This window comes from Brachyistius frenatus, unplaced genomic scaffold (genome assembly GCF_029030835.1).
Source record: "Brachyistius frenatus isolate BFR_SWC_R1_liver_20210118 unplaced genomic scaffold, ASM2903083v1 Contig_60, whole genome shotgun sequence".
NCBI classification, from domain to species: domain Eukaryota; kingdom Metazoa; phylum Chordata; class Actinopteri; family Embiotocidae; genus Brachyistius; species Brachyistius frenatus.
In genome coordinates, this window is record NW_027210659.1 from 2112713 (window position 1) to 2125477 (window position 12765).

The 12765-nt window shown below is 40.2% G+C and overlaps 1 protein-coding gene across 2 annotated transcripts; it reads right to left on the reverse strand.

The window, feature by feature from the left end:
* Window positions 1-2105: 2105 nt before the first annotated feature.
* Window positions 2106-7143, reverse strand: ctsla (cathepsin La). 2 transcript variants are annotated; one of them, XM_069705976.1, is made up of 8 exons: window positions 7036-7143; window positions 6045-6182; window positions 5828-5950; window positions 5409-5561; window positions 4030-4254; window positions 3465-3633; window positions 3013-3130; window positions 2106-2543 (listed from the first exon to the last, which is right to left on the reverse strand). In XM_069705976.1, exons 2-8 carry the CDS (start codon window positions 6165-6167, stop codon window positions 2444-2446), a joined length of 1011 nt encoding a protein of 336 aa, XP_069562077.1. In that variant the 5' UTR covers window positions 6168-6182; window positions 7036-7143; the 3' UTR covers window positions 2106-2443. The 2 variants fall into 2 exon arrangements, with proteins under 2 accessions (XP_069562077.1, XP_069562076.1); XM_069705975.1 differs by lacking the exon at window positions 7036-7143 and having other exon boundaries at window positions 5828-5947.
* Between the last annotated feature and the right edge of the window lie 5622 nt (window positions 7144-12765).

Here is a 12765-nt window from a genome sequence, read left to right on the forward strand (position 1 = left end):
GATGACTGATGACTGACTGACTGACTGACTGACTGACTGACTGATGACTGATGACTGACTGATGAGTGACTGACTGACTGATGAGTGACTGACTGACTGACTGATGACTGACTGACTGACTGACTGACTGACTGATGACTGACTGACTGATGACTGATGACTGACTGATGAGTGACTGACTGACTGATGAGTGACTGACTGACTGACTGATGACTGACTGATGAGTGACTGACTGACTGATGAGTGACTGACTGACTGACTGATGACTGACTGACTGACTGACTGACTGATGACTGACTGACTGACTGATGACTGACTGACTGACTGACTGATGACTGATGACTGACTGACTGACTGACTGATGACTGACTGACTGACTGATGTGCGCGTCTCACCTATGTTTGTTCTAACAACACACTTGTTCTCTTTTTAAATATATAATATACTTGAAGTTGGCACATCAACAGTGTCACAGACATTTTAGATGTATATTGAACAAGACTTTAAGGTTTTATTGATCCAAGTGGGTGGTAGAAATGTTTATCTCTCTCCTTTTATACCTATACCTTCATATTTAGACAATTTTAAGATGATTCATAAGGGAGTTGAACTCAGAATTTTTCTCCCTAAATGTGTAAAAGAAAACATCTACATGATGCTACTATTATTTGAATTGTGTTCACTTTGTTGATAACCCTCGGGATAAACTATAAACTAAATTTAGCTGTTGAGATACATGACACACTAAAATTGATATTATCTTACTCATATTTATATCATTTTAAATAATTTACCGTGACTGAAGCAAGTGTTAACGCACCAGACGGTGTTCAGATATCTGTAAATACTAAACTGGCATAAAACCAACACAAAATGGCCGTTACCATAAAATCATTTTTTTTTTTTTTTTCAAAACCCAGAAGTAATATTAAACTACATATATTTCTATGCTGGTAAATGTGACTCAAACTGTAAAAAGCTTGTTAAAAGGCTTAGCGAAATATATAAAGCATATGACAATGGAATAATTAAAATGATTATAGAGTGCTTTATAAAAGTGTTATTTCATATTCCATATATCCCATTGAAAAAGGTGTGATGCTCATCTGCTTTGATGTTAACACTAGTCCTAGAACAGTAAACGTATTGATTATAAATTCATCAGTGAAATTGTATGTGGAGCAGAAATACAAGAAGAAAGCTTCTAAAACCAGATTATCTGCTGCTTCTCTCATTTGTCACCATTTTCTAATAGTCTGTAAACTTAATTCTGATTTAATCATTCAACTCTATTTCAGTCATTCTCTTTAGGTTAATTAAAATGACTCAACAAAACAACTGTCATGAGGAGAGGACACCTCAGACCTTCAGGACTTAAATTTCAGACCCGGGAGATAGATAGATAGTTACTTTATTAATCCCCAAGAGGAAATTCTTTAAATAGATAAAGAGTAGATATATAAGAATATGGAGTCACCTTCAGGGTGTTATGCAGATTTGTGAGGTTTGCCTTCAGCTTCCCTGTGAACCAGCACCATTGTTTAACAATCAATAATCCTGTAAGATCTCAGCTGTTTTTATGTGAAGTCAGGAGACTGTGTTTGCTCCACATATCAAACCGACATGTCGGATTAACCGGAGTACAGCTGAAGCCTCAAGTCTTTAATCTGGAATGTTATTTGGTTTCATGTCACATCTTTTAGAAAGTTCCTGTTAAAGCTCATCAAAAGATCACTGCAGGTATTAATATAACTGAAAGTGATCTGACCCAATAAAGATCAAAGAAAGAGGAATTTTCTTGCATCGTTATCTTGATTTACATTTGGTTTCACTTAATCTAATTTAAACACAAGTCTGCGGAGGTTTATTTTATAGAGTGAAACAAGGTCAGTCAGTTGTGAATATGGATATTGTTCAAAGAGAAGCTTGTATCTCCAAATCAGGTCATTTTTAATGAACTCAGTTGCTGCGTTGTTCACAGACAAAAAGTAAGTTCTAAGTGTTCAGACAGATTGAACTTCCTGATCTCAGAACGGAGTGTAAGGCAACAGACACACAACTCACACAGGGCCAAACAAAACCAAACGAAAACCTCCAAACCAAACTAGTGTTCTACAACTTTACTTTAATTGATCACAGTAAAAGTAGCAAAAAACAAAAAACATTTACATTGACCAGAGCAAGTGTTAACGAATCACTTACTTAGAATACACATATTTACAAACAATAAAACACTAAACGAAAGACTTTCCAGACAAAATAAAGTAGCATAAAAACCAGAAAAAACAAAATGGTGCGATTTCCCTAAAAACATGAAACATTGCAGAATCGCCTGTCAATGCGTCACTCTGTCCCAAGGCCTCGTCCCAAGGCCTCGTCCCTCCTCTCCTTCCAAACTATTGCAATTAAAACACTACGGTGCAACGATGTGGCGCTGCGCTCATCAGACCAGAGGATAACTGGCCGCTGTCGCGATTCCACAGTGGTTCTTCTTGTCCTTGGCCATGTAGATGAAGCCTTTGTTGCCCCACTTTTCACTCCAACTGCAGACAAAAACCACACAAAAGGTCAGGAGCTCGTACAGACTTCAAATTAAAAGCGTCAGAAAGACCTCTTGACGTTTGGTTGAATTATTTTCTCTTATCTAAAAAGGGGTTTAACATCGAATGCGAGTTGGAGGAGAAATCCTAAATCAAACCAACATACTGTGAAATATCAGCCTCAGAAGTTTGATACTTTTCAGGAAGTTATAAAATAAAATTAAGATTTCTTAACAACCAAAATACAGGAAGAAAAAGCCATTAAATGAAAATCTACAGCAGGTTGTCAAAGCTTTCAAATTGTGGATGTAAAAGTGTGACTTTAAGAAGAGCCTATTGTCTACATTTATTAATAATAACAACTGGAATTATGATGATAGGCTCAATGAACTGTATGTTCACCAGCTGATGCGAGATGGTACTGAACCTCAACGCGCCAGAGATGTCTCCATAACTTTCAGATGTGACTGACCTGTTCTTGACGATCCAGTATTTGCTGCCGTCCACATCTTCTCCCTCGAAGCCGTAACCGACCACCAGCACGCCGTGGTCCAGCTCCTCGCTGCTGCAGTTCATCTCGTAGTAGATTCCTGAAACGCCCCCCAACAAAAATAATAATAATTAAGTTAGCCACAAGTAAAAGTGAGGAACATAACACCGACATCATCACCCGTCAGCTGATACGGGTAAACTTCTTAATCAAACTGTTGAGACACACTCAGGAGTGACTTTTGGCATTTTAGCTGATTTTGTTTTCCACCGACACCTAAATATTCCTGATATTTGGTTGGTTGTTCACCAGCTGTCCGGTGTAGCTCAAACAAGGTCGGGTATGTGGAGTTTTAGAGATTCACCCTATAAAACCAGCTGCAGTGTTTTTCCCGTTACGAGTAAAATGTATGTTCACAGAAAACGAGCACCGACCTGACTGGTAAAACTGGAAAGACGGGTGACTGGCATCGATGGCAACGGAAACGGGTCCCACGGAGGCCACGGCCTTCATCAGCGCGTGCTCCTTGCCCCTGGGAATGTCCACGAAGCCGGTGTCGTTGGCAGAGTTGAACTTGGGGTCGTAGTGACACGGCAGGTTGTCCTAAAAAACAAGAAGAGGAAGAGGAGAGTGAGGAGACGTCGTCAGAGCTCAGAAGCACATTATTCTCATCATTTCCTCTAGAAGTGACGTTAAGGAGCTCAAATAGTTCAATAAAGGTTTGTGGTTAGCAGCGGACTTTCTCCTTCCACAACGACTTGTTCTATTTATGGATTTACTGAAGTTTCAGTTCAGAGATGAAAAAAAAAAAAGATGTCATGGATTAAATAATCAGTGCATTAATAAAACTGTTCTAGAGGACAATTTATCTAAATATATTTTAGAGGGTAAACAATTTTCAGAACACAAATCCTCCTCCCGATTGCAGATTAGAAATAACCTTTTGTTTTTAGAAATGAAAACCACCATCTGTAAATCAGAATTAGTCGAGCTACGTACCTTTCCCAGGTAGGGGTACGACTCCTCGGAGTCCAGGCCGTTGTTGTCCTTGATGTACTGGAAGGCCAGGTCCATCAGGCCGCCGTTGCAGCCCTCGTTGCCCTCGGGTCTGGAGCAGTCCACCAGGTTCTGCTCGCTCAGTGACACCAGGGTGCTGGTCTTCCTGAACTGCTGACCCTCCAGAGCTCCGGTGGTGCTGAACGCCCAGCAGGAGCCGCACTGACCCTGAAGGAGAGAACCGAGGACGCTCGGGTTAAAACGGAGGAACGAAATCCCTTTCAGTGAACGGATCCACAGTTTGATGGTTTTGCGGCTGTAATCTCCTTCTGCAAGATCCTCAACTGATATTAAGAAATTATATATTAAGACAGAAAATGTATCTGCAACCATTTTCATAATTCAATCTTAACTAATCAAATATCAAAACATGTTGTGTGTGTGTCTGTGTGTGTCGATAACAATCACATTCAAGACATCATCTTCAGTTCTGAAAAATCTAAACTTCCCAATATTATTCAATGATTTCTAGACCAACTGATAAATGTAGAAATTTAGATATAACAGTGAAGAGAAAGGGAGTTTTTCCCGGTTCGGTCCAATCCAGAAATAAAACTTGACCAATCCTCCATTTAAAATGTTGTTGTCATATACTGCAGTACTTTGACTGCAGTACCTTAAGTGCTGCTGCACCCTTTCCGACTGGTTTCACCTTACAGAGTGTTAATGTACACCGCAGGGTGGAGACAATAAAGTGTACTCTAAAAAAGGGGGGGGTAGGAGGAGGAGGGCATAGATAATCAAAACAACTCGCAAGTGGCCATCTTATCTTTCAGTTCTAGGAAAACATTTACTTCCAGGGGCAGAGCCCCCCCCCCGGCTCAAATAACAGTGACTGTCTGAAGGTGCATGTGACCATGTTTACCCCAACAGCTGGTAGATTATCTCCTGTAAAACCAACACTGAATTAAAACGAACCTGTGTCGACTGCGTTTACTCCAGCTGAGGCACGATTAATGTGACGACTCGGCAGTTTTCACCGACTCCTTTATATTCAGGAAGAACAACGGAGCGGAGAAATGACTCTTTTCAGAGAACGAGCCTTTTACTTTCAATCATGTTTATCTTTTGTTGTTGTAAAAGGCTGAAACTTGTTCTTTGGGAGTGACTTCACACGCTCCTTTTAAACAGACGTTAAGTTCTTTTGAAAGGAGACGTGGATGCTCCTGATCAACCGCTGAGGTTTGTTGTGCAGGATGTGACGCGTCCAGCTCACAACTTCTTAAGTATTTCCTCATGAAGATCTAAAATGTCTTCCAACTTTTACCTCGATCACTTCGTCGGTGTAACGCCCGGTGAGGTGAAGGTGCACGAGGACTTACCTGGTCCTTAACGGCGGTGACGTAGCCCTTCTCCCTCCAGTCCACGGAATGAGGGGCCTCCAGGAAGTTGGGCTCCATGAACAGGGACCCCGTGACCTTTCTGTCGGTGCGGTGCTTGTAGCCGTTCATGATCTGCCTGAATTCCTCGTGAGTCTGTGGGAAGAAAGAGTAAAAGTGAGTTGGAGGTGCTCGTGTGTTATTTAGGAAACAATGGTCAGCGTTTAGTCGACCTAAGCTACAATTTTGAGCCTCTTGTCTGGTCTTTTTTTTTTTTCTCCATGTCATGCTCCTATTTCACAACATGCTATTTCTAGTTTTATGAGCGTGTGTGTGTGTGTGTGTGTGTGTGTGTGTGTGTGTGTGTGTGTGTGTGTGTGTGTGTGTGTGTGTGTGTGTGTGTGTGTGCGGCGTGCTCTCACCATGTCCCCAAAGTGGTTCATGGCCAGGCTGTAGGAGTGTTTGCCCAAAGAGTGCTCCAGGTTGTGCAGCTCGATCTTCCTCAAGTTCTTCTCCCACACCATCCTCCTCCAGCCTTCGTCCTTCTGCCAACACAAACCAACAGTCAAGAAGACTTCCACTGGCACCACTGCAGCGGCACGGCGGGACAAAGTAGGTCAAAGAAAAGCAATGCAACACCTGGTGGTATTCTTTACTGTGCCAGCTCTTCCACAGGTTCCAGTGCTGATCCAGCTGTGGGTCCAGACTGGGGGCGGGGAGGACTGCGCTCAGGCACAGGGCCAACACGACTGCAGGCAGCATGGCTGTGGTTCCCGACTGCAAACAAGAAAACACATCACGTCAGGGATCCATTTTCAAAGCAAGCAGGCTGGAGGCCCGGAGCTCTGAACGTCATCGTTACCAGACACAGACAACATCTCAGGCGCGACCATTTAATACCACACGTTCCCCCATCGTGATGTTTGGGACTCATCCTGAAGTTAAAGCTCGATTCCTGCAGAAATCCGCACTAAAGCTGCGGTGCACATTCCCGACAGTACGGCCATCCCCCCCCCCGACCCGAAATATGGATTAACAACCCGACAATACGACGCGTGTAGGAAAACCAAAATGCACGGGATTCATCGCGCTGTGACTGTTCCTGCACGTCAGGCGCAGATCCCGACAACAGGCCGACCCTGTTTCTGTTGTGTACAGTCACCGTCACGGGATCTGCTGCCTCGGCAGGCAGCCAGGAAACCGGCCGACATCGAAACTACCAGCAGGAAAACGAAAAGAAAAGCAAAACTGTAACCGGCAGCAGCCACTCATCTCCTTCAATCTGTGGTCACCGGTTTTCCTGCTTTTTTTTCCTTAGAAGAGAAAAAGCAACCTAACGATGGCTGCTCCTTCACCGATGAGCGAGAGACGACGACAAAGGCAGCCGAATGAAACAAGATGGCAAAAGCTGGCGGATAAATAAAATAAAGATATATTTTTTTAACATAAAAACTAAACTGAGACAGATATATTAGATTTTTTTTTTTTTTTTAAAGGGATACCGGAATGTTTTCTATTATAAGCTAACGACAAGAAGAAAAATCCCGAAGAAATTAAAACATCCATCCTTCTTTGCTTTAGGTCGAATATTTTGGCTTTGCAGAGAATGAGATGAGATGTCGGAACTTACTGTAAAATCTTGTAAACGCTGGTGATGAATGAGAAGACGAGCTACTTCAGCTGAGGCACACAAAGTTTATAAAGGCCTTCGTGGCCGCTGAACGACGTCTCACGGAGCTCTCTGATTGGTCCGCTCCTTGTTTGTGACCGCCGAGACCCCGCCCCGACGTGTGACCTCATCGTGCAGCACGTGATCCCCCCCCCAAAAAAAAAAAAAAAAAAAAAAAAAATCCCATCGGGAAAAAGACAGTGTTGTTCTGATTTGAGTGATTGATTTGTGCAGATTGAACTGTGCTCATGATCAAAGGGAAGTCCAAAGGAGACAATTATTTTGCAATCAAATCAGGAATTCTATAAAGCCTGTATTTGCTGTCTTATCATATACCTCAGAAACCAATCATGGCCGTCTGCAGGCTTTCTGCTGTAATTTGTAATCAGAGTCGGTAACTAGAGAAAAAAAAACCCACTGGATTTCCCTCAACCATTCCTCGGTGGCCTGTAAGTCTAAATGAATCCGTTTAAACCGCTGTCCCTTTGAGTGTTTTGATCTTTCAGACACACTGCGCTGTCCGTCTGGGTGGATTTACAGTGGTCAGGTCACTGCAGTGCATGGACTGGTTCCTTTGTGTTGTTTCTCATCTGCTTGGAAGTCCACTGTTGACCTGAGACTAATATCTTCAGGACAAGCAAACATACAAGATACTGCAGGTTGATATCATCCGGTTTGTGCTTGCTGCGGAGGGATTACTGATTAGGTTTCACATCACTTGCTGGGCGGTCAGAGAAATCTGATAAACCTGATGAATCTTGAGCTTCCGATCAATGAGTCCAAATTGAAACTGTATTTTCAAAATTCAAACTGCATTTTTGTTAATTGTTTTCCAGCACAATGCGGTTAACAGTGGACAGGAAGCCACAATACAGCACATCAGCACTTTTTACGATTTGAATCGAAGCTAATGTACAAAATGTTGCTGAAAAACACTCAAACAAAATGTTCTTTTGTGTTTCAATACCACCGATCCATCCTTGTTCTGATTATGTCGTGGACCAGCTGGGATTTCAGAGGCCTATTCTTGCTCAGGTCTACCGATCAATAAACATATGAGAACATATTTATATGATTTCCTCTTTAGAGGAAACAAAAAGAGTGAAACCTCTGAGCGCAGAACTGTAAAATGTTCTCATCTTTGACCACCATTCAAAAATATGAGAACTTCAAAACAACAATAAGAAACATACTAAAGATGTTTTTTTTTTTTCAGACTGTACCTGGTGAAATATATTTTCTTTATCAAACGTTAGAGCGCAACAGCATGACAACAGTTACAATCATTAGTGAACATATAATAGAGGACCGATGGGGCGCGTGACAGTTCAATGTTTACATGACAGCCGTGGGAGTCCGTGAATATGCAGCACAGCAGAACTTCTGAGAGCTGTCGGCACAAAGTCTGAATCAATCAGACATTTGCACTTCAAAATAAAGACAAATGCCTTCAGTTCCTGCATAATATAATAACTCAAAAAAATACACTGAGGTCTTAAGAAACACAGTTTCGGTTTAGTCCTTTTGTTTTCATTGTAACACCTCTTGTGATCGTCTGCCATCAGCGGTCTGAAGTAAACAAGTACTTGATCAAGTACTCTGCTCTCTCCTGCAATTCATTTACAACTACATCTACAACATTTATTTCAAGGCAACCAAATTATAAATAAGATATGAGTCTATTTATATATTTTAGAATTAATTACCTCCATTTTTTTTTCTTTAAAAGCCCCTCTTTGACTGGTTTTCTATACATGCATCAACAATGGTTAAATACTTTCTTACATATGTAATAATATAACACTGAAAATGTGCTACTCTTATCCTGATACTTTGTTTATTTTGCTGACTCCGCTGTATCTTCATTGATGTAAATACAAAGACTGAACAGACTTTGAACTCAGTATTGAACTAAGTTTTCTCCTCACAGGCCCATAGTGCTGGTGTCTGTCTTACAGCAGGCTGAAATACAATATCACCAGGAACTCGACAGCTCCCTGACTCAGCACTTTAAAATAAAGACAAATACCTTCAGTTGATTGGATTAAAAAAAACACATTTCAGACTTTACCTTTAGCTGTTATTCCTGCATAATATAATAACTCAAAAAATACACTGAGGTCTTGAATGCACAAAAAGTTTGATTATTGAAAAACGTGTCACTTTTGCTTTGTTTTGTATGAATTAATCAGAGAAAGCGTTGCAGGTGCTGACAGGGGGATTTTATTACTTCTGAACAGGACCAGGGAAGCTTGAACTGTTTTCAGTCTTTATGCTTCGCTAAGTTGGTCGGCTGCAGACGGTAGTTTCATGTTACCTGTAGAGACATGATGGAGTTGTCACTCTTATTAAGTGCATTTCCCAAAATGCTTTGAGCACGCTGTGTCCACAAACACTGGAATCAGCAGATTGATTGACAACCCTACTTATCTTCTTAACACAGATTATCAACTGACTGGCTCCTAATGATGAATTAAATCTCCTCACATCAGCAGCAGACACAAGAACCAGTGGTACATTATGATGTGACATGATTCAACAGCTTTAGTCCATATAGAACATCATGTACTTATGTTGTCACATGTCTCATCTTGTTTGTTCTTAAACCTCCTGTGTGGTTAAGTTAACATATCGTCATACGTGGAAGGAGCCTAAAAATGCATCATTTCTTTGTTTTCATCAGCTGCTGAGGAAAGCAGATGTGTGACTGGATAGTGTTGCTCAAGCAGTGCAACACATGACAGTGGTTGACTGAGCGTTTTTCTATCTGACGAGTCACCAAATCCATCCCATAGACTAGAGGGACCTAAGAACAAGATAAGTTGTTTTTCTGTCCGCAGTGAAAACGATCAGCGCAGGTAGAAGGGTTTCTTACCAAAAAAAAGTCTCGTCAGAAACGTGTGCTTCAGCCAGTCAAAAGTGCTGATGGTGCAGAACAGCCCATTGGAGAGCGTTATATTATTGTAGATGTTGTAATATAAGAGCATTATTACCAATGCACGAAGACAGTATAATCAGCTGTTCAAAGCTAACAAAACCTGCTCATCTCATCTTGTTTGTTTAATCAGTATAAAAAACAAAGTGTAAAAATGACATTTCACCATTTTGCAATGGTTCTTGTGCATTGCACTGTTTCTTGGTCAGCAGCAGTGACTTCCTGAGTCTCTGCTCGTTGCTTACCAACAGAAAGAAATCCTTTGGCACATCAAATGATGACATGTCACTTTTAGTCTTCAGTTAACAAACAAGATTCACCAGATTTTGTGAGTTTTAGAGGCACAAGTTGGATACGATGAGTTTCCCCTTGTTTCCAGTCTTCAAGCGAAACTAACCCGCTGCTGCCTTAAAATATTCCATATTTTACACATGTAAGAATGGCATCGATCTTCTCATAACTGTCTGCGGGGAAGTGACCCAAATATGTTGAAACATTCCTTTAAATGTCTCGATTAAAGCCAATTACATGTCAAATCAAGATGCAGTCTTACAATAAATGTTTTTATTTTTATTTTTTTTAATTTTTTTAAATCAGTCGCTTCCTCTCCACTCCACAATGTGAACTTTGACCCGTATTTTTTGATCCTCCCTGTTGCATGCTGTTGTGGAGGCCTGGCGGTGAACTTTGCGACCTGCAAACGCTTCATTTCTGAAGTCCGCATTCCTCAGATTAGGATGCTCGGCCGTGCAGCCGACACACTGAGGAAGGTTATCAGCTGATGGTGCGCACACAGAGGTTCACAGACCCGAGGTGATGAACACGTCTCCCGAACACAGTCACTATCACGCCTTAAGATTTAACCCCGGAGGATTTTCTTAGATACACACTGAAGGTCCAGTCGGGCTTTAATTTGAATACAATCTGAATATCGATGAAGTAAAAGACTGCAAATTTTACTCGTATAAAGAATTTGCATTTTAACTATAAAAGTATAAATCAAATACAGTCTAACGATACATTAGGCTGATTATAAATTAGGCTACGGGCTAATAGGTTATTTATATTAATGCTATTATTGAAGGAGAACCGGACATTCTGCTGATGAATCTTCAGAACGCCCAATAAATCTACTTTGTGGTGTTTTCTTGACGATCTCAGGTTGAGTTTACTGTAGTTTGTGTTATCATGTTAACATTGTTCTTAAATTCATTGTAATGCATGTCAACCAATAAGATGTTATTTTGAATAAGTCAAAGCATTCAAAATTTCATCATGCAGCATTCTACAATGTTAATATTGTCTGATGAGTGATATTATAACATTATTATTACATAATAATCACATTAACACAGAGTACATAGTGTTAATGTATAAATTCCAAGTATATATGGTTCTATACAGCCATTTATTAAATATGTTACAAATTAAATGTCATTTGGCTGCTCTCTATATATGCTAACCTTTAGCACAGGGTGATGTAATGATTAAAAACACCTTTACAAAAAGGTTGTAAAGTCTAGATTTGAGATCAAATGTTAGGAAAAGTTTGAATCGTAATAAATCTATATTTTAGAGTTTCAAACAGAGACATGGACCTACATGTCTGTTGTGTAATGTCTTCCAAGCCGTTCTGACTTCACCCCAGTATGAGTCAGTGACATGTGATCTCTGTTAATTATTTATGTTGACTTGAACAGCTAATAGGCTATAAAAAAAACAAAATCAAATACTTGTTACATGCCTTCATGGTGTTTTCAAAAAGGAAAATATGTCAAATCTTCCATTCTTTTCATTGGTGACAAATTCAGAATTCAAAAGCTTCACCGTCTGTTCCGGTGATCTAACCCAGTAGAAATATTTCAGAGTTTGGACACATTGAGACAAACCCGGAGAGCTCCAGGCAGCAGACAGGTCATGTGAGTGTGTTTGTGCACCGATGAAGTCTCTGCAGCTCCACAATGAACCCAGAGAAGTGGAAATAACATCGCCAGGAATCTGGAGAGCAAATCTGTCACTGAAGTCCTGATGGAACAAATATTTACACCGTCCTGGTCTCGCTTAAGTTTGTTAAGGGTGTTTTTGTAATCCTCTACATTTGAACTGCTGTAGGTGCCATATACTCTAAATGGCAAGAATTAAATCTGTGTTTACACAAGTATTATTGAGATGTTTTTGCATATTTTTTTCTTCCCTTCTCTAGACTTCACAGTAAACTTGATAATTCGGGTAGTTCGTACTCCAAAACACTACAAGAGCACGCTCGGTTCAAAGAATTTACTAAATTTCTTTGTGCTTTAGTTACAAAAAAAGTAAAGCCATTTATATTCCATTGTAATTTGCAATACAGCTAATTTTGTGACAAGGTATTTAAAATACACTAAAGATAAATGGTAAATTTATAGGTTTTTTTTTTTACTTTGGTTTAAACTAAAATAAGTAACTAAACGCGAGAACCCACATCTTTAATTTTACTTCATTGACATACATTGATGTTTCTTAAATTTAGAATGAATTTCATGAATTACATTTTATGGCTAAAATACCCATATAAGAGTTTCATCGTTGTTGCAGCAGTGACCATATTCAACTGTCATGTATAGTCTCTTTGTAATACTTGCTGTACTGACCATTTCATGAGGATCTGCTCATACTGACACGTCTTAGCTGCTGTTTATTTATCAGTAATACTTTATAAACAGTCCCACTAACATGTTATCATTCTGAACATTAGTTTATCTTAACATTTCTCTATA